This window comes from Myxine glutinosa, chromosome 1, assembly GCF_964187855.1.
Source record: "Myxine glutinosa chromosome 1, kmMyxGlut1.1, whole genome shotgun sequence".
NCBI lineage: Eukaryota > Metazoa > Chordata > Myxini > Myxiniformes > Myxinidae > Myxine > Myxine glutinosa.
This window is the reverse complement of record NC_136261.1, coordinates 95,298,088-95,321,308: the sequence shown is the minus strand read 5'-3', so window position 1 is coordinate 95,321,308 and position 23,221 is coordinate 95,298,088. Positions and strand designations below refer to the sequence as shown.

Sequence of the window (23,221 nt, the reverse complement as noted above, 5' to 3'; positions counted from 1 at the left end):
AGTGCAAAAAGGCTGCCCTTCAGTGCACAGCCCTCTGTGTGTGTGAAGGGGACTGCACATGACGATGAGTCAACAACATACATGTACTTGTGGCAATGCTGAACTTGTTAACATGACACTGTTTATGTACACGTATCTTCAGTACCGGTATATACCAAGCCTCAGATACCAGTACACCTAGCCTCAAATACTAGACCATGTAGCATGTCAGTATTATACCTAAGACATTTACAGAACTAAGACATTCTTTTCAAAGTATTGTGTTGAATCCAATATTTGCCTAGATAATTTCCAAATAAAATTATATAACAGACTGTGATAGATAATATTAAGTTGAAATTGGTACCATTGGATTCCTTGCCCCCAAAAACATACATTTAGATACCAGAATCAAGTCAATAGCTGCATTACGTCCAGAGATAATAGCAAATGTAGATTTCAAGTGGCGGCCATTTTGAAATCCAATATGGCGGACATAAAGAGAGAATTTCAAGTGGCCCAATATCTGAAAATGTTCGCAACATATTAATGTACATTTGTGCCAAATTTGGTGCTTGTATCACAAAATGCACAACAGGTTTGCTATGCTGCTACACTATGGTAAGCTTAAAATTATTAACATTTTTCCCCTAAGCTTGTCCTTACACCTTCCCAAAACAACAACAGCTGATTAGGTGAGACACCATGAGATGTGATAATCCGTCTGTATACACATGGCGTATATGCAACAAAGTAAGCGTGGAAAAGTCCTTCCTTTGGCGGTCTCTGTGGTTTTATACCCATCTTGTTAAGGCAGAGCCCCATGAAAACATCTTCAAGATCAACGTACGTGACATTTGGAGCCACTTGTAAAATCTTTGAGGCGAGGTCTGTTGAAAAAACATATGTTGTTCCAGAACAGAATGGTGGGTAGTTGTTTGAAGGGTATACATCTTCCGAAACATACCACTTGCTTTGAACATTGCGTATAGGACTGAAACCCTCCATGTAGACACCCGTTAAATACTCAGAGCGAACAGGGAGGTCTGGTCGAAGAACAATTTCCACAAGATTTTCTGGGTTAAAAAACATGTCAGTGTCGATCTTGAGCGCGTAACTAGGTGGGAGGGTGGACAACAAGAGACAAATGCCATAATTCTTTCAGTCATCATCGGTACGAATATTAGTCAATTTTTTATTCATCAATGAGTCAACCAGGACATTTCCAAAACAAAAAAACCTCTCAAAAACCCCTCTGCATCCCCAAAATATCCGAATTGTATTATTTTAAAAACAATTTGAAAACTTCCATATTTCCTTTCAGCTTGGCAGGATAACTGAGAATGTGTGCGATTTTCTCTCTACTGTCAGTGGGGCATTCTTGAGAAGAAATCTTCCCCCTCCTCCCCAATGGGATGCCAACCCACTTTGTTTATCCATGTGCTATCCCTTAAATGATGAGCTTCTTACTATTAATTTGCATTTGGTCACTGGCTTTGACATCAATACAAATTTTTATTCTGGACCCTAGGCATCAAAAATCTACATATATAGACCAAACAGTTTCAAATGGAGCATCTCACTTCCATTAGAGCATTTAATTTGCATCAGATGTGTCAGATGTGGCAATAAACGGAAATTGTTGCTTTCGGCTTGCTGGTTGTATGACCCAAGACGCCATTTGCATTTTTGCCGTCATCATCCCTACCCCGTTTAGAATCCCGTGCGGGTACGGGTAACTTGCTAGTCACAAAAATAATTTACACGTACCAGGGTGGAAATCTTTATAACTTCTTGGGTATAACCCTGCCAGGTCAGGAATCGAACTGCCAACATACCAGATCCAGAGTGGATGCTCTATTGACCATACCACAGAGATTGGTTAAATTAGATCCACACATAATCTATATATATATAAGAAAGTTTTTGTTTGTTTGTTTGTTTGTCTGCACGCAGTAATCTCCTGAACGGTGAAAGATAGGAGGAAACCTCTGAAACAAAAAATGTTGGGACGGGCCCCGGGAAGGTTATAGGCTAGGTGGTGAGGCCAGAAGAGGCTAACTCGGCCGGGCTGGGCCCATTTCGCAATAAATCTTCTTCTTCTTTCAAATTTCTCTCTCGCGGGGCCTGACAGAAGAAAGAACAAGGAATTGTTGAGCACTAACAGATATTGGGCTCGCGTCAGACCGATGTACAGAAGATTAAATTCATTCAAAAAGAACCCGGACAACGCCAGGTGCATTCAGTTAGTACTTCATAATATCAAAGTGGAAATGTTTTTTCGAAATTTTTACAAATTAATTTAAAATGAAACAAGTACAGATACATTCAAAGTACACTGCCCCCATGCCAAATAAATAAATAACAAGTACAGATACATTCAAAGTACACCGCCCCCATGCCAAATAATTAAATATCCTACAGCGCGGCATTGCCAGGGCGCCTCCGGCGCCCGGCAATACCGCAGTGCAGCTCATTGAGGCTGCATTGGGAGGGAGAGGTGTACACTAATTGATTGATTAATTGTATAATTTAAAATCAATAAAAGATTATCACAAAATATTTTCTTAATCAATTGGCTAATAGCATAACTAAACCACTAGTGCTTCATCCGAAGATGTATCTTTTAGAAATTTAATTAAATAACTCATTAATAAAAAAAATTAAATAATTAATTGATTAATCAATAAATAATTAATCGATTAATCAATAAATAATTAATCGATTAAATGATTAATCAATAAATCAAAAATATCCTTGATAGCCACATCACTTGGTCACTGTCATGTCCAAATATTAGCTTCCCAGCTCAAAAGGTGCCTGAGATATTGGCCAAATGAGAAAGAAAATGAATAAATGATTAATAATGAAAATAAATAAATAATAATCAATAAAAAATTAAATTATTAAGCAATTCGGTCACATAACACATAAACCACCACCATTTCATCAGAATCTGTAACTTTAAAAAAAAAATTTTTTTTTTAGTAATTAATCGAATAATTAAATAATTAATCGATTCATTGATTAATTGATCAATCAATAAATCAAAAATATCCTTGATAGCCACATCACTTGGTCACTCATGTCCAAATATTACCTTCCGAGCTCAAAAGGTGCCTGAGATATTGGCCAAATGAGAATTGAAAATAAATAAATGATAAATAATGAAAATAAATAAATAATAATCATTAAAAAATTAAATTATTAATCAATTCGGTCAGAGAACACATAAACCACCACCATTTCATCAGAATCTGCAACTTAAAAAAAAAAAAAATTAGTCATTAATCGAATAATTAAATAATTAATCGATTAATTGATTAATTGATTAATTAATAAATCAAAAATAGCCTTTGCAGCCAAATCACCTGGTTATTGGCATCTCCAAATATCAGCTTCCTAACTCAAAAGGTGCCTGAGTTAATAGTCAGAAGAGAAAGGAAATTTGATTAATTAAATAAGTACTTAATTAATCGCAAATAATTAAATAACTCCTCAATTAATTGATTAATCAAAAAACAAAAAATATATTTTTGACAAAGGCCTTGCTCACTATTGTGCCGAAATTTTACCTTCCTCGCTCAAAGGATGGCTGAGATATCACCCGGACAAACAAGCAAGAAAGAAAACAAGTACAGATACATTCAAAGTACACCGCCCCCATGCCAAATAATTACATATCCTACAGCGCGGCATTGCCGGGGTGCCTCCGGCGCCCGGCAATACCGCAGTGCAGCTCATAGAGGCTGCATTGGGAGGGAGAGGTGTACACTAATTGATTGATTCATTGTATAATTAAAATCAATAAAAGATTATCACAAAATATTTTCTTAATCAATTGGCTAATAGCATAAATAAACCACGAGTGCTTCGTCCGAAGATGTATCTTTTAGAAATTTAATTAAATAACTCATTAATAAAAAATTAAATAATTAATTGATTAATCAATAAATAATTAATCAACAAATTGATTAATCAATAAATCAAAAATATCCTTGATAGCCACATCACTTGGTCACTGTCATGTCCAAATATGTCATGTCATGTCATGTCCAAATAGCTTCCAGCTCAAAAGGTGCCTGAGATATTGGCCAAATGAGAAAGAAAATAAATAAATGATTAATAACGAAAATAAATAAATAATAATCATTTTAAAATTAAATTATTAATCAATACGGTCACAGAACACAAAAACCACCACCATTTCATCAGAACCTGTAAACTGAAAACAAAAAATTTTAAACTAATTAATCGAATAATTAAATAATTAATTGATTAATCGATTAATCAATAAATCAAAAATATCCTTGATAGCCACATCACTTGGTCACTGTCATGTCCAAATATTAGCTTCCAGCTCAAAAGGTGCCTGAGATATTGGCCAAATGAGAAAGAAAATAAATAAATGATTAATAACGAAAATAAATAAATAATAATCATTTAAAAATTAAATTATTAATCAATACGGTCACAGAACACAAAAGCCACCACCATTTCATCAGAACCTGTAAACTGAAAAAAAAATTTTTTTAAACTAATTAATCGAATAATTAAATAATTAATTGATTAATCGATTAATCAATAAATCAAAAATATCCTTGATAGCCACATCACTTGGTCACTCATGTCCAAATATTAGCTTCCGAGCTCAAAAGGTGCCTGAGAAATTTGCGAAATGAGAAAGAAAATAAATAAATGATTAATAATGAAAATAAATAAATAATAATCATTAAAAAATTAAATTATTAATCAATTCGGTCATAGAACACATAAACCACCACCATTTCATCAGAATCTGCACCTAAAAAAAAAAAAAATAGTCATTAATCGAATAATTAAATAATTAAACGATTAATTGATTAATTAATTAATTAATCAAAAATAGCCTTTGCAGCCAAATCACCTGGTAATTGGCATGTCCAAATATCAGCTTCCTAACTCAAAAGGTGCGTGAGTTAATGGTCAGAAGAGAAAGGAAATTTGATTAATTAAATAAGTACTTAATTAATCGCTAATAATTAAATAACTCCTCAATTAATTGATTAATCAAAAAACAAAAAATAATGTTTTTGACAAAGGACTTGCTCACTATTGTGCCGAAATTTCAGCTTCCTAGCTCAAAGGATGGCTGAGATATCGCCCAGACAAACAAACAAACAAGAAAGAAAACAAACAAACAAACAAGAAAACAACCAGAGTGAAAACTGAGTACTCCCTTTCAGCGTGCGTCACTGCCGAGCCCCCTTTGGTGCCCAGCAATGACGATTTGCAATGCCTGGAGATGGCATAGGAAAGGTGCGGTGTACAACAAGTACAGATACATTCAAAGTACACCGCCCCCATGCCAAATAATTAAATATCCGACAGCCTATCCGGCGCCTCCAGCACCCGGCAATACCGCAGTGGAGCTCATAGAGGCTGCATTGGGAGGGAGAGGTGTACACTAATTGATTGATTAATTGTATAATTAAAATCAATAAAAGATTATCACAAAATATTTTCTTAATCAATTGGCTAATAGCATAACGAAACCACTAGTGCTTCATCCGAAGATGTATCTTTTAGAAATTTAATTAAATAAGTCATTAATAAAAAATTTAATTATTAATTGATTAATCAATAAATAATTAATCGATTAATCAATAAATAATTTATCGATGAAATGATTAATCAATAAATCAAAAATATCCTTGATAGCCACATCACTTGGTCACTCATGTCCAAATATTAGCTTCCGAGCTCAAAAGGTGCCTGAGATATTGGCGAAATGAGAAAGAAAATAAATAAATGATTAATAATGAAAATAAATAAATAATAATCATTCAAAAATTAAATTATTAATCAATTCGGCCATACAACACATAAACCACCACCATTTCATCAGAATCTGCAACAACAACAAAAAAAATTCGTCATTAATTGAATAATTAAATAATTAATCGATTAATTGATTAATTAATAAATCAAAAATAGCCTTTGCAGCCAAATCACCTGGTCATTGGCATGTCCAAATATCAGGTTCCTAACTCAAAAGGTGCCTGAGTTAATAGTCAGAAGAGAAAGGAAATTTGATTAATTAAATAAGTACTTAATTAATCGCTAATAATTAAATAACTCCTCAATTAATTGATTAATCAAAAAACAAAAAATACATTTTTGACAAAGGACTTGCTCACTATTGTGCCGAAATTTCAGCTTCCTCGCTCAAAGGATGGCTGAGATATCGCCCGGACAAACAAGCAAGAAAGAAAACAAGTACAGATACATTCAAAGTTCACCGCCCCCATGCCAAATAATTAAATATCCTACAGCGCGGCATTGCCGGGGCGCCTTTGGTGCCCGGCAATACCGCAGTGCAGCTCATAGAGGCTGCTTTGCGAGGGAGAGGTGTACACTAATTGATTGATTCATTGTACAATTAAAATCAATAAAAGCTTATCACAAAATATTTTCTTAATCAATTGGCTAATAGCATAAATAAACCACTCGTGCTTCATCCGAAGATGTATCTCTTAGAAATTTAATTAAATAACTCATTAATAAAAAATTAAATAATTAATTGATTAATCAATAAATAATTAATCGATTAATCAATAAATAATTAATCGATAAATTGATTAATCAATGAATCAAAAATATCCTTGATAGCCACATCATTTGGTCACTGTCATGTCCAAATATTAGCTTCCCAGCTCAAAAGGTGCCTGAGATATTGGCCAAATGAGAAAGAAAATAAATAAATGATTAATAACGAAAAGAAGTAAATAATATTCATTAAAAAATTAAATTATTAATCAATTCGGTCACAGAACACATAAACCACCACCATTTCATCAGAACCTGTAAACTGAAAAAAAAAAAAAAAATTCTAATTTATCGAATAATTAAATAATGAATCTATTAATTGATTAATTGATTAATCAATAAATCAAAAATATCCTTAATAGCCACATCACTTGGTCACTCATGTCCAAATATTAGCTTCTGAGCTCAAAATTAAATGTCAGCTCTTTCACGAGCCTCGATTCAGTATACAAAAGAAAAAAAAAGGTGCCTGAGATATTGGCGAAATGAGAAAGAAAATAAATAAATGATTAATAATGAAAATAAATAAATAATAATCTTTAAAAAATTAAATTATTAATCAATTCGGTCAGAGAACACATAAACCACCACCATTTCATCAGAATCTGTAACTTAAAAAAAAACAATTAGTCATTAATCGAATAATGAAATAATTAATCGATTAATTGATTAATTAATAAATCAAAAATAGCCTTTGCAGCCAAATCACCTGGTCATTGGCATGTCCAAATATCAGCTTCCTAACTCAAAAGGTGCCTGAGTTAATAGTCAGAAGAGAAAGGAAATTTGAATAATTAAATAAGTACTTAATTAATCGCTAATAATTAAATAACTCCTCAATTAATTGATTAATCAAAAAACAAAAAAATACCTTTTTTTGACAAAGGACTTGCTCACTATTGTGCCGAAATTTCAGCTTCCTAGCTCAAAGGATGGCTGAGATATCGCCCGGACAAACAAGCAAGAAAGAAAACAAGTGCAGATACATTCAAAGTACACTGCCCCCATGCCAAATAATTAAATATCCGACAGCGCGGCATTGCCCGGGCGCCTCCGGCACCCGGCAATACCGCATTGCAGCTCATAGAGGCTGCTTTGCGAGGGAGAGGTGTACACTAATTGATTGATTAATTGTATAATTTAAAATCAATCAAAGATTATCACAAAATATTTTCTTAATCAATTGGCTAATAGCATAAATAAACCACTAGTTTTTCGTCCGAAGATGTGTCTTTTAGAAATTTCATAAAATAACTCATTAATAAAAAATTCAATAATTAATTGATTAATCAATAAATAATGAATCGATTAATCAATAAATAACTGATCGATAAATTGATGAATCAATGAATCAAAAATATCCTTGATAGCCACATCACTTGGACACTGTCATGTCCAAATATTAGCTTCCCAGCTCAAAAGGTGCCTGAGATATTGGCAAAATGAGAAAGAAAATAAATAAATGATTAATAACAAAAATAAATAAATAATAATCATTAAAAAATTTAATTATTAATCAATTCGGTCACATTGTATATTTTGTTTGTCTGGTTGTTTTGTTAGTGAAATAAATGTTAGCTCTTTCACGAGCCTCGATTCAGTATACAAAAAAAAAAAGAACACATAAACCACCACCATTTCATCAGAACCTGTAAACTGAAGAAATTTTTTTTTTTACTAATTAATCGAATAATTTAATAATTAATCGATTAATTGATGAATCGATTAATCAATAAATCAAAAATATCCTTGATAGCCACATCACTTGGTCACTCATGTCCAAATATTAGCTTCCGAGCTCAAAAGGTGCCTGAGATATTGGCCAAATGAGAAAGAAAATAAATAAATGATTAATAATGAAAATAAATAAATAATAATCATTAAAAAATTAAATCGTCAATCAATTCGGTCATAGAACACATAAACCACCACCATTTCATCAGAATCTGCAACAACAACAAAAAAAAATTAGTCATTAATCGAATAATTAAATATTTAACGATTAATTTATTAATTTATTAATTAATAAATCAAAAATAGCCTTTGCAGCCAAATCACCTGGTCATTGGCATGTCCAAATATCAGCTTCCTAACTCAAAACGTGCATGAGTTAATGGTCAGAAGAGAAAGGAAATTTGATTAATTAAATAAGTACTTAATTAATCGCTAATAATTAAATAACTCCTCAATTAATTGATTAATCAAAAAACAAAAAAATAACTTTTTTTGACAAAAGACTTGCTCACTATTGTGCCGAAATTTCAGCTTCCTAGCTCAAAGGATAGCTAAGATATCGCCCGGACAAACAAACAAACAAGAAAGAAAACAAACAAACAAACAAGAAAACAACCAGAGTGAAAACTGAGTCCTCCCTTTCAGCGTGCGTCACTGCCAAACCCCCTTCCGTGCCCGGCAATGACGTTTTTCAATGCCTGGAGATGGCATAGGAAAGGTGCGGTGTACAACAACCAGAGTGAAAACTGAGTACTCCCTTTCAGCGTGCGTCACTGCCAAGCCCCCTTCGGTGCCCGGCAATGACGATTTGCAATGCCTGGCGATGGCATAGGAAAGGTGCGGTGTACAACATCCAGTGCGGCATTGCCAGGGCGCCACAGGTGCCCAGGTATACAGCCATGCAGCACATAGAGACAGTATTGGGAGGGAGAAAGAAAAAAAAAAACACCTTTAGAGGCCATTTTTCCCCACAAAGCAGGGGTTGGCCTTTTTCGGGCACCGTGGTTGTTGTTGTTTTTGTTGGTTTTGTTGGTCCCCTTTTTGAAGCAATGTTTTACGGCCGGATGCCCTTCCTGCCGCCAACCCTGTTTGTCGCCTTTTTTTTTTTTTACGACAAACAGGGAATTACCAGTGAACTGGTACTCAATTAGCCGACCTCGGAAGGTATGACAGGCTGAGTCAACCCCCCTGGCGTTAATTCAGCAATCAGACTGGGATTCGAACCCAGGATCCTAGGTATTCTAAGCTGGCACCCAAGCCGCTTCACCAACACCAGGCTATTTTCAGTGAAGAATCACTTAAAATAAAATAAAAAATCTTTGATCCAGACCCGCATTCAAATCTTCACCAAGATCCAATAAATTCATCCTCGTTACACACCAAACCTCTCCAAAGCATTTCTTCCGTATCCGTCCACAACTTTTTGAGATATCCTGTTCACAAACAGACAGACAGTCAGACAGACAAACAGACAGGTGAAAACATAACCTCCATTCACCTTCGATGGCAAAGGTAACTAGAACGGCACTCGCAGAGAGCGTAGTCTCGCCTCACGTGTTCATTCTTAACAAAAATGCCATGTTTAACTGAACACACAACTATTATGGCCCATAGACCCGTATTATCCATGCACCCTATTATGTCCCACTACTATTATGGTCCATAGACCCGTATTATCCATGCACCCTATTATGTCCAACTACTATTATGGCCCATAGACCCGTATTATCCATGCACCCTATTATGTACCACTACTATTATGGCCCATAGACCCGTATCAACCATGCACCCTATTATGTCCCACTACTATTATGGCCCAGATACGCATATCATCCATGCACCCTATTATGTCACAAAAATAAGTCACATAATTTATTGATATGGGATATATCATAAATCATAAATAGAATTCTTCACTCACATTGGGTCATAGATATTGGGAGGGAGAGGTGTACAATAATTGATTGATTAATTGCGTAATTAAAATCAATACATAATAATCGTAAAATAATTTCTTAATCAATTGTCTGTAACGTAAAAAAAATAATTAAGGCATTAATCAATAAATCATAAATATCCTTTACCGCCAAATCACTTGGTCATTGTGTGTTCAAATATCAGCTTCCTAACTCAAAAGATGCTCAGAAAGGAAATAAATGAGTAATTAATCGATAATAATTAAGTAAATAATCAAAAAAAAATACCGTGTTTGCCAAAGCACTTACTCACCATTGTGCCGAAATTTCAGCTTCCTCACTCAAGCGATGGCTGAGATATCTCCCGGACAAACAAACAAACAAGAAATCAAGAAACCGGAGTGAAAACTGAGTACTCCCTTTCAGCGTGCATCATCGCTGTGCCCCTTTTGGTGCCCGGCAATGACGTCATGCAGCGCATGGAGATGGAATAGGAAGGAAACGGTGTACTATACAGAAATATATCATTTCCATAAGTATTCAACCTCCTGAGTCAATACTTTGTATGAGTCAATATAATAGTCAAGCGTCTTTGGCAGTGATTACAGACAGCTTTGAGTCTTCTTGTGTATGTCTATATCAGCTGTGCACATCTGTATTTGGGGAGTTTCTCCCATTCTTCCTTGTAGATTTGCTCAAGCTTTGTGAGGTTGGATGGGGAGCGTCGGTGAACAGCAATCTTCAAGTCTTTCAACAGATTCTCATTGGGATTCAAGTCTGGGCTTTCGCTGGGCCCCACTCAAGGACTTTCACGTTCTTGTTCTGAAGCCATTTTAGTGTTGCTTTGGCTGTGTGCTTGGTGTCTTCATTATTCTGTTGGAATGTAAATCTTCCCTGCAGGTAGACTCCAATCAAGTTGTCAAAACATCTCAAGGATGATCAAAGCAAATTGGATGCACTTGAGCTCAATTTGGAGTGTCATATAAAAAGGGGTTGAATACTTATTGATTCAAGACATTTCAGCTTTTCATTTTCAATTATTTTGTAAATTTTCCAACAAAAAATCCACTTTGATATGAGGTATTACAGTGCCTTCAGAGAGTATTCACACCCCCTTGACTTTTCCCCATTTTGTTGCGTTAAAGCCTGAATTAAAAATGGATCAAATTGAGATTATTTGTCACTGATCTACAAATAATACCCCATAATGTCAAAGTGTAATTTTAAATTTTTTTTAGAATATTTTACAAATTAATTGACACAAATTAAATAATCTTGCGTGGTATATGCGGCTGGTGGGGCCACCAGTAAAGTAATGGAAGTTAATTGGGTGCAAGGACCCTGCTAGGTTTGGTTGCTCCAACCGGCATCCGTGGTTGCTAAGCAACCTGTCCGTCGTGGAATTATCTGTGACCAATCAGCTTCAGGATCGAAAGGACCTTCTTGTGCACCCGGTGAGCTTGTGCCGAAACCTGTAACAGTATTGTCAAGCCCTAAACAGCCTTTTTCAAGGCCTTCCTCAGATAGAAAGTGTGTCCTGCTTTAGCTTTAGTCCTGGGTGTATTCCCGGGTATCTTGCTTCTATTTTCTCAATACTATCCTATCCTATTCCGACTTATATTTCCTCTCCTTGTTTCAAAAAAAAAAACTTTATATTTCACTCCATAACGATTATAATTTGAATTGAATTTCCTTCTGCTCCAGGTTCTCCATCCCCCATCTTTTCTCCAAACGGAATATACATTAAATATAAACACTTCTTCTTAAAAGAAACAAGAATGACTGCACTGTGGTCACAAGCTGCGACAAAATCCGGTAACAGGCCGATTGGGAAACGTGCATTTAAAGCGCTCTTAAAAGATGAAATCGCGATTGATAAAAACACATTTAATGCGCTATTAAATCATTTGCATGACATTACCGTGTGTTGTGACATACCTTGCATTCTAATGAGCTTGATTAATCCTTGCCTTTATTCGACATATGCTTAGATTTTTCAGGGTCCTCCAGCGTCACCATTGTGTCTTTCATGTTATGAAATGTAAATATGCTTGAGCTCGGATTGGCCGAAGGTTTTCTGGAACCGGGTGCAACCAGAAGTGAGATGAGCGGGTTTGGTTGGTTGCAGATAGAATAAAGGATTGATTCGGATTCAGAATGCCTCAGACGTCTTTTCCTTCCATGCTAAAGTCCCTCATCGTCAATAGCACTTGACCCAAACAAAATCAATGGAAATCTGACACAACAAACGCGGGCAATGTAAATCAGCAGAGGACAACAGGCTTAGTTTGTCAGGCCCACCAGAAAACCAAGATGGCGGCCATATAATTACAGTGCATTCAGAAAGTATTCAGACCCATTCACTTTTTTCACATTTCGTTATGTTGCAGCCTTATGCTGAAATCGTTTAAATTCATTTTTTCCCTCATCAATCGACACTCAATACCCCATAATGACAAAGAGAAAACAGGATTTTAGAAAGTTTTGCAAATTTATTAAAAATAATAACTGAAATATCACATTGACATAAGTATTCATACCCTTTGCTATGACACTTGAAATTTAGCTCAGGTGCCTCCCATTTATCTTGATCATCTTTGAGATGTTTCTACACCTTGATTGGAGTCCACCTGTGGTAAATTCAATTTATTGGACATGATTTGGAAAGGCACACACCTGTCTATATATATAAGGTCTCACAGCTGACAATGCATATCAGAGCAAAAACCAAGCCATGAGGTCGAAGGAACTGCCTGCAGAGCTCAGAGACAGGATTGTGTCGAGGCACAGGTCTGGGGAAGCCTACAAAAAATTTCTGCTGCATTGAAGGTTCCCAAGAGCACAGTGGCCTCCATAATTCTTAAATGGAAGAAGTTTGGAACAACCAGGACTCTTCCTAGAGCTGGCCGCTTCCTAGTGGCCAGACAGAAGCCAAACAGTTCAATCTTGGTTTCATTAGACCACAGAATCTTGTTTCTCACAGTCTGAGAATCCTTTAGGTGCTTTTTTGCAAACTCCAAGCGGGCTTTCATGTGTCTTTCACTGAGGAGAGGCTTCCGTCTGGCCACTCTGCCATAAAGCCCAGATCGGTGGAGTGTTGCAGTGATGGTTGTCCTTCTGAAAGTTTCTCCCATCTCCACACAGGATCTCTGCAGCTCAGCCAGAGTGACCATCGGGTTCTTGGTCACCTCTCTTACCAAGGCCCTTCTCCTCCGATTGCTCAGTTTGGCCGGGCGGCCAGCTCTAGGAAGAGTCCTGGTTGTTCCAAACTTCTTCCATTTAAGAATTATGGAGGCCACTGTGCTCTTGGGAACCTTCAATGCAGCAGAATTTTTTTTGTAGGCTTCCTCAGATCTGTGCCTCGACACAATCCTGTCTCTGAGCTCTGCCAGCAGTTCCTTCGACCTCATGGGGTGGTTTTTGCTCTGATATGCATTGTCAGCTGTGAGACCTTATATAGACAGGTGTGTGCCTTTCCAAATCATGTCCAATAAATTGAATTTACCACAGGTGGACTCCAATCAAGGTGTAGAAACATCTCAAAGATGATCAAGAGAAATGGGAGTCACCTGAGCTAAATTTCAAGTGTCATAGCAAAGGGTATGAATACTTATATGTCAATGTGATATTTCAGTTTTTTCTTTTTAAATAAATTTGCAAAACTTTCTAAAATCCTGTTTTCTCTTTGTCATTATGGGGTATTGAGTGTAGATTGATGAGGGAAAAAATGAATATAAACGATTTCAGCATAAGGCTGCAACATAACAAAATGTGAAAAAAGTGAAGGGGTCTGAATACTTTCTGAATGCACTGTATGTCTCATTGCTATGGTGTGTGGAGTCGAGCGACAGATGTGGGTGTCGTCTGGAAGCTGTCCGACCAATGGGTGCACATTTCAAATTTCGACCCGTAACCACAGAGTTTGCACAACTGGCTAAATCGTTTGCAGAGCAAGTAAATTTGGGACATCTTCCTACCCCAGAACTTGGTGTGTTTATTGGACATCCTTTAACATATCCAGTGTGGGAAAGCGTCTTTCAAACATTGATTGAAAATAAGGGAATTCCACCAGCTGAAATAATCTACTATTTGAAGACATACTTGAGCGGCTCAGCAAAGGAAGCTGTGGATGGCTTCTTCTTTCTAGCAACCGATAATGCCTTTGAAGAAGCGAAGCAGTTTCTGGACGGCGATCCTTTTGCAGTGGTGAATGCCTTTCGAGATAAATTAGATGCCTGGCCCAAATTAATCGCTAGATACAGTGTTGCTGTACGTAAATACATATGCTGACTGCCTGCGACAATGCTTGTAAGCTATGGAAGCTGTACCAATTATAAATGTCCTGAACGATGATTGTGAAAATCATAAGTTGCTTTACAACCTTGCAGAATGGAATGTCTTATAATGGACTAGAATTGTGTCTGCCTGGCAAAGCCAATACAAGATGTTTCCTTCCTTTGCTGAGTTTGTGGCATTTGTTGTAAATGTGGCAGAGATTGCATGTAACCCATTGATTACACCACAGTCACATCACGGAAATAAGACAACTAAAGTAGAAAGGCATCAAGGAAAGTATGATCAAAACTGGTTTGTTGTTGCAAGAAGTTTTTTCTATGGAAGTGAAGGAGTCTGTCAACGAAGGAGAGAGAGGTCGATGCAAAACAAAGCACCAGGTTGTGTCTCTACTGCAAAAGAGGACATTGTATTGACAAGTGTAAGACTTTCTTAAAGCAGTCACTGGTGGAAAAAAAGACCTTTGTGCAAGATACTGGTCTTTGCTTTGGTTGTCTTGGAAAAGGCCACAGATCCAAATTCTGCAAGCAAAGAATAACCTGCGCAAAGTGTGGTAAGAGCCACCATACTAGGCCTCATGGTGATTCTTACAGTGGAGTGAAGTCCCATCAGCAAGAGGACAATAAAGGAAATTCACCTATCAAGTCGACAAGCTCTCACACTTGAGCTCTGCCATAAGAGGTAGAAGAGGAATTTTGAGGTAGAAGAGGAATGAGGTAGAAGAGGGAATTTTATTAAAGCCAGCGGTCGTCGTGGTGAATAAAGAGAAAGCAGTGCTGGGAATTAAAATTGAAGAGATGACGGAGGTAGCCCGGGAATTGCAGGGAGAAATGGAAAATGTGCAAGGTCTGTGCTCAACTCATAATGGTGTGCTCACTGGAACCTGGAACCGCTCACATGGCCATGGCTCACATGGCTCACATGGCCAACACTGGAAGTGCCACCAAGTGCTCCATGATAGTCCCAGTCTGGGTTTCACACTGTGAGAATCAAAATGCGGAGATATTGGTATAGACGCCCCTAGACACAGTTAGACACGACCTCTATTTTGGACAAAATCAGTGACGCACTAGAACTGTAAGGAATTGATGTGAAGTTATTGCTGTCAACTATGTGGGCAAATAGTTGGTGAACAGCTGAAAGGTGAATGGTTTTGTTGTACATGGCTACAACAGCTCCGTGAAGAGCCAACTCCCAATGGCGTACACTAGGAAAATCATGCCAGCAAATCGATCACATATTCCTACATCAGAAATCGTTCAGCATCTTCAACGGATAGCGGACGAGACGGTCCCCCTCCAGGATGCTGAGGTGTGCCTACTTATAGGCTACAACTGTGCATGGGCCTTACTACCTCATGATGTGATTCCTCCATGTCACAACAAACCCTATGGACAGAAAACTGACCTAGAATGGGAAATTGTTGGGCTAGTAGAGCCACAGGACAGCGATTCCAATGACCCTATCGGTGAGAGTCATAGAATATTGGCCTGTGAGGCTCCCCAAGCTCTCATTATCACATCCAGTGAATTTGGAGATTGCCGCTCGACAGATTTACACTCTTTTAGAACCATGTTCAAAGGATCCATCGATCCCGTAGCGAATGCTGGAACAATGGAGTTGGACTTCAATGAAAGTCAGACAGATACAGAGACATATTTTTTTCAATGGTGGGGTAGGATATCAAAATGATAATGATAGGGTAAGATTTCTGAGCAAGATATCAAATGGGATTAAGCTAAGAGCTGATAAGCATTATGAAATGCACTTGGTCCTTCTATAATCTCATGCAGTGAGGGTACCAGATTGGAAGAATCATCCTAGATTGGTAAACCACTTCCAGTTTACAAACCGGTACAAATGAAAGATCCCTATAGAAATGAACTAGAAACACTATGGCTGGTTCAGGGTAAAGTTTTTGAAATCAAAGTGCTCACGTCCCTTGGGATAAATGATGATAAGTCCAGCCAACGAGCTGAAAGGAACTGCAAAAGGCCTCTCAAGAAGACCAGCGTGATATACTGTTTGGATCCGTTTCTCAACGATGATGGAATACTAACGGTTGGCGGATGACTAAAACGAGCGGACTTCGAAGTAAACCTTAAACATCCTGCTATTCTACAAAGGCACCATTATCTCACAACACTGGTGATTCGCCATTATCATGAGAAAATAGGACATCAAGGCCAAAGTATGACAACGAATGAAATGGGAGCAAATGGCTTTTGGATAATTGGTTGCACATCTGCAGTCTTGCAATTTATCTCCAAGTGTGTTGAATGTCGAAGACAATGGCACTGGGTCCAAGGGCAGAAAATGCCAGATCTACCGCAAGATAGGTTGGCAACGATGCCTCCTTTCACTATTGTGGAGTCGATCTGTTTGGACCTTGGTTTGTTAAGGAAGGCCGAAAGCAGGTTAAACAATATGGTGTCTTATTCACACGCATGGCCTCTCATGCGGTTCACATTGAAATGGCCAATTCCTTGGACACTGATGAATTCATAAACGTCCTTCGCAGTTTTATCAGTGCATGTGGGCCAATTAGGCAGTTGCGGTCAGATCGTGGAACCAACTTTGTGGGCATGGAATAAGAATTACGAAAGGCTAGGGATGAGATGGAGCAAGCAAAAGTGAAGGACTTTTTGTTGAAAAAAGGCTGTGATTACATTGAATTTAACATGAACGCATCCAGTGCCAGTCATCAGGTCATCGGGGCGGTGTCTGGGAACGCCAAATTAGGAACGTGCGGAGCATGCTTGCCACCCTACTCCATCAAGAAGGTTCTCTGCTGGATGACGAATCCTTATGAACTTTGAGGTGTGAGGAAATTGCAATCGTCAACAGTCGACCACTCACCAGTGACAATCTGAATGACCCAACTTCACTCGAGCCACTGGCACCAAACCACTTGCTAACGATGAAGTTAAAGGTCATTCTACATCCACCTGGCACACTTGCAGTTGGCAGCCCTAACGTGGACAAGGGTCAACAGCCTCACCCCATAAGCTTTCTGAAACGTCCTGTTCAGAAACTTATCCTACTGTTAAAGAATGAGGAAAATGGAAATTGTGATTAACAGAGTTGTTGAATTTCTGATGCTTATAAAATTATTAATTCTAATTTTAGCGAGGTATGTGATGTCAGCTGATGATGCAATTGCGGAGGCAACAGTAGCTGTTAGATAAGAGTTTAATGTTACAGTTTAATGAATTTAACACACACACGCACACACAGTTTAATGAGTATAACTTTCTGCTCGCGTAATGAGCGAAAGAAGGAAATAAGAGTGGAAGTGGACGCTGGAGAAACGTTGTGTAAGCAGTTGCTTTCAACTCCCTTTGTTTGCGATTTAGAGGACCCATGGTGGGATGTAACCATTCTTGGTAATCATTCTGTGTCATGTGATTTACCTTGCAACATATCCATGGTAAATCTGTGAGGATGTCGTTACTCAAGAGCAAGAGTTTCTCAATGTTTGTCAATGAGGATTAAAAAATTATGGTATCTTTCGGGTTCATATTTTCTGCTTGTTAACCCAAACCCGTATCTGATACATTGTTATTCATTTTGTATTATTGTTTCATGGAGCTTTAATGGATGGAGCATTAATGGAGCTGTAAGGAAGTTTTATGAGCCTTAGGAGCTCAGAAGCTTAACATGTTTGCGGTGGTGATAAAGGAGCAAATGACCTGTTTCTTGGCTGCCCTGGTGAATAAAGCTTCTGTATTCATCCCATGGCCATCTGTCCTTGTTCCTCGATACCTGAAAAATCCCTACAGTGGCATACACCTAGCTGCTGTCACACGCTCCTATCGACTTTCTTAACAATCTTCTTTTAGAAGTTCAGTCATTCAAACTCCTTGGTCTCACTATCAGCCATGATCTTTCTTGGGCAAGCCACGTTTCAAAGTTGGCCTCCAAAGCCAGATGCCGACTGGCCATCCTTAGTCATACAAAATCCTTCCTTGGCACACCAGAACTCTTTTCCACATACAAGGCATTCGTCCATAGCTTGTTGGAGTACTGCTCTCCCCTCTGGGCTTGCTGCCTTGCCTCTCATCTTGCTCAGCTTAATGCCATGGTAACCAAGGTCTTCAAGATCATTGGAATCTCCCATGCTGAAGCTGAGTCCATGGGCTTATCACTTCACAATCACAGACAGTGCGGTGATCTCTCTGTCTTCTACCGCCTCCTTTCTGACCTTGCACCCTCTGCTCTTTCCGTGCTTTGTCCCTATCCCTCGCCCTCGTACTCACCCAGGTTTCTGCAGGGCTCACACGGTCCACCATCAACCCCCCTTCTGGTGAAACAACCTAAATCCAAGATCACTGCTCATCTCCGCTCTTTTTTTCCTCTTTTCCCCCACCTGTGGAATCAACTTCCACATCCTCTTCAATCTCATGCATTCTTCCTTCCAGGTCTTCAAGACAGCTGTTCACCACCGTCTCAGATTGTCCCCAATCCAAAACCATGTTCTTTGTCTGCTCTCGTTGACCCCACAAATCTCTCCTCCTTCCAATTTTCCAGTTTTTCCTCCTTGAAGCTTCCTTCTGTGTCCATCTTGTCCACCCCATCCATGTGTGTTTTGAGTCCTGCTTTTGTCTGTTTCGGCCTGATCTGTTCAGTATACTAGCTCTTCCGTTCAGTATACTTGACTATGCAAACAAAAAAAGATGCATCTCCCACAGGATTGGATTGTGAACCAACAGAACATTTCCACATTATCAGAAAAATACACACAATTTAAATTTGGATCGAAGAGTGAAAGTTTGGCAATGACTTGAAAGCATTCTTTATGTTCCATTTCCAGATTCTAAAATGATGCATATATCAAAATACCAACATCACCCTCGATCAGGATTGTGTGATTTGCAATTGCTATGTGGAACACATCCAGAACCAAGACCCTTTATTGGTTGTCACAATTCTGGAGCATCATCTGTAAACACGGGTTTCTGGCTAGTTGGTTATCATCAGCACGTTGTAGATTCCTCATTCTTTGAGAGTTGGCCACATGCCTTGAAACATTACATCAGATGCAAGACCCCTTTAGTGTTGTGGGAGCAGGAACTACACTACATGACCAAAACTATGCGGACACCCGAACATCGAACATCTCATTCCAAAATCATGGGCATTAATGTGGAGTTGGTCTCCCCCCCCCCCCCCCCCCTTTGCTGGTATGACAGCCTCCACTCAGCTGGGAAGGCTTTCCACTAGATGTCGGAACATTGCTGTGGAGATTTGCTTCCATTCAGCCACAAGAGCATTAGTGAGGTCGGGCAATGATGTTGGGCGATTAGGCCTGGCTCGCAGTCAGCGTCCCATGTTCATCCCAAAGGTGTTCGATGGGGTTGAGGTCAGGGTTCTGTGCAGGCCAATCAAGTTCTCCCACACTGATCTCGACAAACCATTTCTGTATGGATCTCGCTTTGTGCATGGGGGCATTGCCATGCTGAAACAGGAAAGGGCCTTCCCCAAACTGTTGCCACAAATTTGGAAGCATACAATCGTCTAGAATGTCATTGTATGCTGTAGCGTTAAGATTTCCCTTCACTGGAACTAAGGGGCCGAGCCCGAACCATGAAAAGCAGCCCCAGACCATTATTCCTCCTCCACCAAACTTTAAAGTTGGCACTATGCATTTGGGCAGTTAGCGTTCTCCTGGCATCCGCCAAACCCAGATTCGTCTGTCGGACTGCCAGATGGTGAAGCGTGATTCATCACTCCAGAGAACGTGTTTCCACTGTTCCAGAGTCCAATGGCAGTGAGTTTTACACCACTCCAGCCGACGCTTGACATTGCGCATGGTGATCTTATGCTTGTGTGCGGCTGCTCGACCATGGAAACCCATTTCATGAAGCTCTTGACGAACAGTTGTTGTGCTGACGTTACTTCCAGAGGCAGTTTGGAACTCGCTTGTGAGTGTTGCGACTGGGGACAGACGATTTTTATGTGCTACATGCTTCAGCACTCGGCGGTCCCATTCTGTGAGCTAGTGTGGCCTACCACTTTGCGGCTGACCTGTTGTTGCTCCTAGACGTTTCCACTTCACAATAACAGCACTTATAGTTGACTGGGGCAGCTCTAGCAGGGCAGAAATTTGACGAACTGACTGGTTGGAAAGGTGGAATCCTATGACGGTGCCATGTTGAAAGTCACTGAGGTCTTCAGTATGGCTCATTCTACTGCCAATGTTTGTCTATGGAGATTGCATGGCTGTGTGCTTGATTATATATACCTGTCAGCAATGCGTGTGGCTGAAACAGCCGAATCCACTAATTAGAAAGGGTGTCCACATACTTTTGGTCATGTAGTGTATGTACCACAACGGATATTGCCATGTGGATTCTGACCAACAGGACGTGTTTGCCACAAACTATCCTGTTGCTGCTGGGAGTCCAGATAAGCATAAATGGAGAGGCAGCCATGACAATTACACTTCAAATGACATCAGCTCTTCTGATTTTGTGATACATAAAAAAGCAGATCCTGCCCCACCCTAAAGGATATATCTTATCACAGTGTTTATGGCTTTTTGCCAACATCTACTATAATTGCAGCAGCAGCAAGTAACAGATTTACAGAATAAAAAAATTAGGGAAACAGAAAAATGAACCCTCACCTTGCTTGTGGACAGAAGTCCATCAACCACTGTAGACCCATCATTGTTTTTAGTGTCAGGTTCCTATATGTGTCCAAAAAATCCTGTTGCACAATATCGTGGTATTCTTGACTTTCCTTTTCAATTTCCTCCTGCACTGGGCTGCTTAATCTTCCAAGCAAGAATACACGTGTAATGTTCACCACAAATGCATTGCCTGAAAGGTTCACCTGGACCCTACGAACGCTGCCCCAAGTCTTCCGAATGACGTCCCGAGCTTCTTTGTTTTGGTTACTCGAAATCACTAGCAAAACCAAAAAGGGTTCTTCATTTTTGCACTTGTCTTTCTCATTAATGACATAGTCATGCTGGAACATTGACTTAGCATCTGGAGAGTAAATATTCATGAAAAAGGAGAAGTGCTTTGGATTGAGAATTGCCATTTTGGATAGTTTCCCAAAATCAAGGAGTTGACATTGATGCAGCACAAGTGTCACAGATGCCAGTGTCAACACACCAAAGCAAAACTTGAGCATTGTAGTATTCATAGCACGAACGTTGGTGCTGCTATTCATGGTAGAATGTAACAATTTAATTGTGCAAATTTTATATATGAATGATTTTGGGTGTTTGTAGATATGAATGACCCTGGATTCCAAGATATTCAAAATCTTCTTGCAGTTCAGGTTCTAAAAGAAAACAGACAAAGAGAGGTTTAGTGTTTAACTATCATCATACCTCCAAACAAATGGTCACAAAGGAGTAATCCAAAGATGTAAAGGTCTAACTATGGTGAGAAACATTGTACCCAATCTTTCATTTATTGTACACCGCTCCTTTCCTATGCCATCTCCAGGCACTGCAAAACGTCATTGCCGGGCAACGAAGGGGGCTCGGCAGTTACGCACGCTGAAATAATCCAAAGTAATCCAGGCACACCGAGTACAAAGTAAAGTACTCAGTTTTCACTCTGGTTGTTTGTTTTCTTTCTTGTTTTCTTTCTTGTTTTCTTTCTTTCTTTCTTTCTTTCTTGTTTTTCCGGGCGATATCTCAGCCATCCTTTGAGCTAGGAAGCTGAAATTTCGGCACAATAGTGAGCGTTAGCTCTTTCACGAGCCTCGATTCAGTATACAAAAAGTACTTTGTCAAAAACGGTATTTTTTGTTTATTGATTAATCAATTAATTGAGGAGTTATTTAATTATTAGCGATTAATGAAGTACTTATTTAATTAATTAAATTTCCTTTCTCTTCTGACCATTAACTCAGGCACCTTTTGAGTTAGGAAGCTGATATTTGGACATGCCAATGACCAGGTGATTTGGCTGCAAAGGCTATTTTTGATTTATTAATTAATCAATGAATCGATTCATTATTTAATTCTTCGATTAATGACGAATTTTTTTTTTTTAAGTTACAGATTCTGATGAAATGGTGGTGGTTTATGTGTTCTATGACCGAATTGATTAATAATTTAATTTTTAATGATTATTATTTATTTATTTTCATTATTAATCATTTATTTATTTTCTTTCTCATTTGGCCAATATCTCAGGCACCTTTTGAGCTAGGAAGCTAATATTTGGACATGACAGTGACCAAGTGATGTGGCTATCAAGGATATTTTTGATTTATTGATTAATCATTTAATCGATTAATTATTTATTGATTAATCAATTAATTATTTAATTTTTTATTAATGACTTATTTAATTAAATTTCTAAAAGATACATCTTCGGATGAAGCACTAGTGGTTTTGTTATGGTATTAGCCAATTGATTAAGAAAATATTTTGTGATAATCTTTTATTGATTTTAATTATACAATTAATCAATCAATTAGTGTACACCTCTCCCTCCCAATGCAGCCTCTATGAGCTGCACTGCGGTATTGCCGGGCACCAAAGGCGCCCCGGCAATGCCGCGCTGTAGGATATTTAATTATTTGGCATGGGGGCGGTGTACTTTGAATGTATCTGTACTTGTTCCATTTATTTATGAAGATTTGCAATGAAAATCTCATGTGTCAAACCAGATGAAAGCTTACAGCAGTTAATTAATGGGTATATTGTTGAAATATCATGTTCAAAAGCTGAGGGGGCGCCT

At 38.4% G+C, this 23,221-nt stretch overlaps 2 protein-coding genes across 2 annotated transcripts in view; both read right to left on the bottom strand.

Moving 5' to 3' along the window:
• Window positions 1-23,221, bottom strand: part of LOC144891394 (sister chromatid cohesion protein PDS5 homolog A-like) — a 189,640-nt gene that overhangs the window by 62,249 nt on the left and 104,170 nt on the right. The window lies entirely within an intron of this gene.
• LOC144888150 (beta-1,3-galactosyltransferase 2-like) lies at window positions 587-21,801 on the bottom strand. Its single transcript, XM_068115023.2, has 2 exons — window positions 21,139-21,801; window positions 587-1,096 (listed from the first exon to the last, which is right to left on the bottom strand). Exons 1-2 carry the CDS (start codon window positions 21,690-21,692, stop codon window positions 616-618), a joined length of 1,035 nt encoding a protein of 344 aa, XP_067971124.1. The 5' UTR covers window positions 21,693-21,801; the 3' UTR covers window positions 587-615.

Coding starts and splice junctions, on each gene's coding strand:
- LOC144888150 (XM_068115023.2), bottom strand. CDS start 21,692: ATGAATAGCAGCACCAACGTTCGTGCTATGAATACTACAATGCTCAAG. Junction 1,097..21,138: donor GACTTCTGTCCACAAGCAAG/GTGAGGGTTCAT, acceptor CCTCCCACCTAG/TTACGCGCTCAAGATCGACA.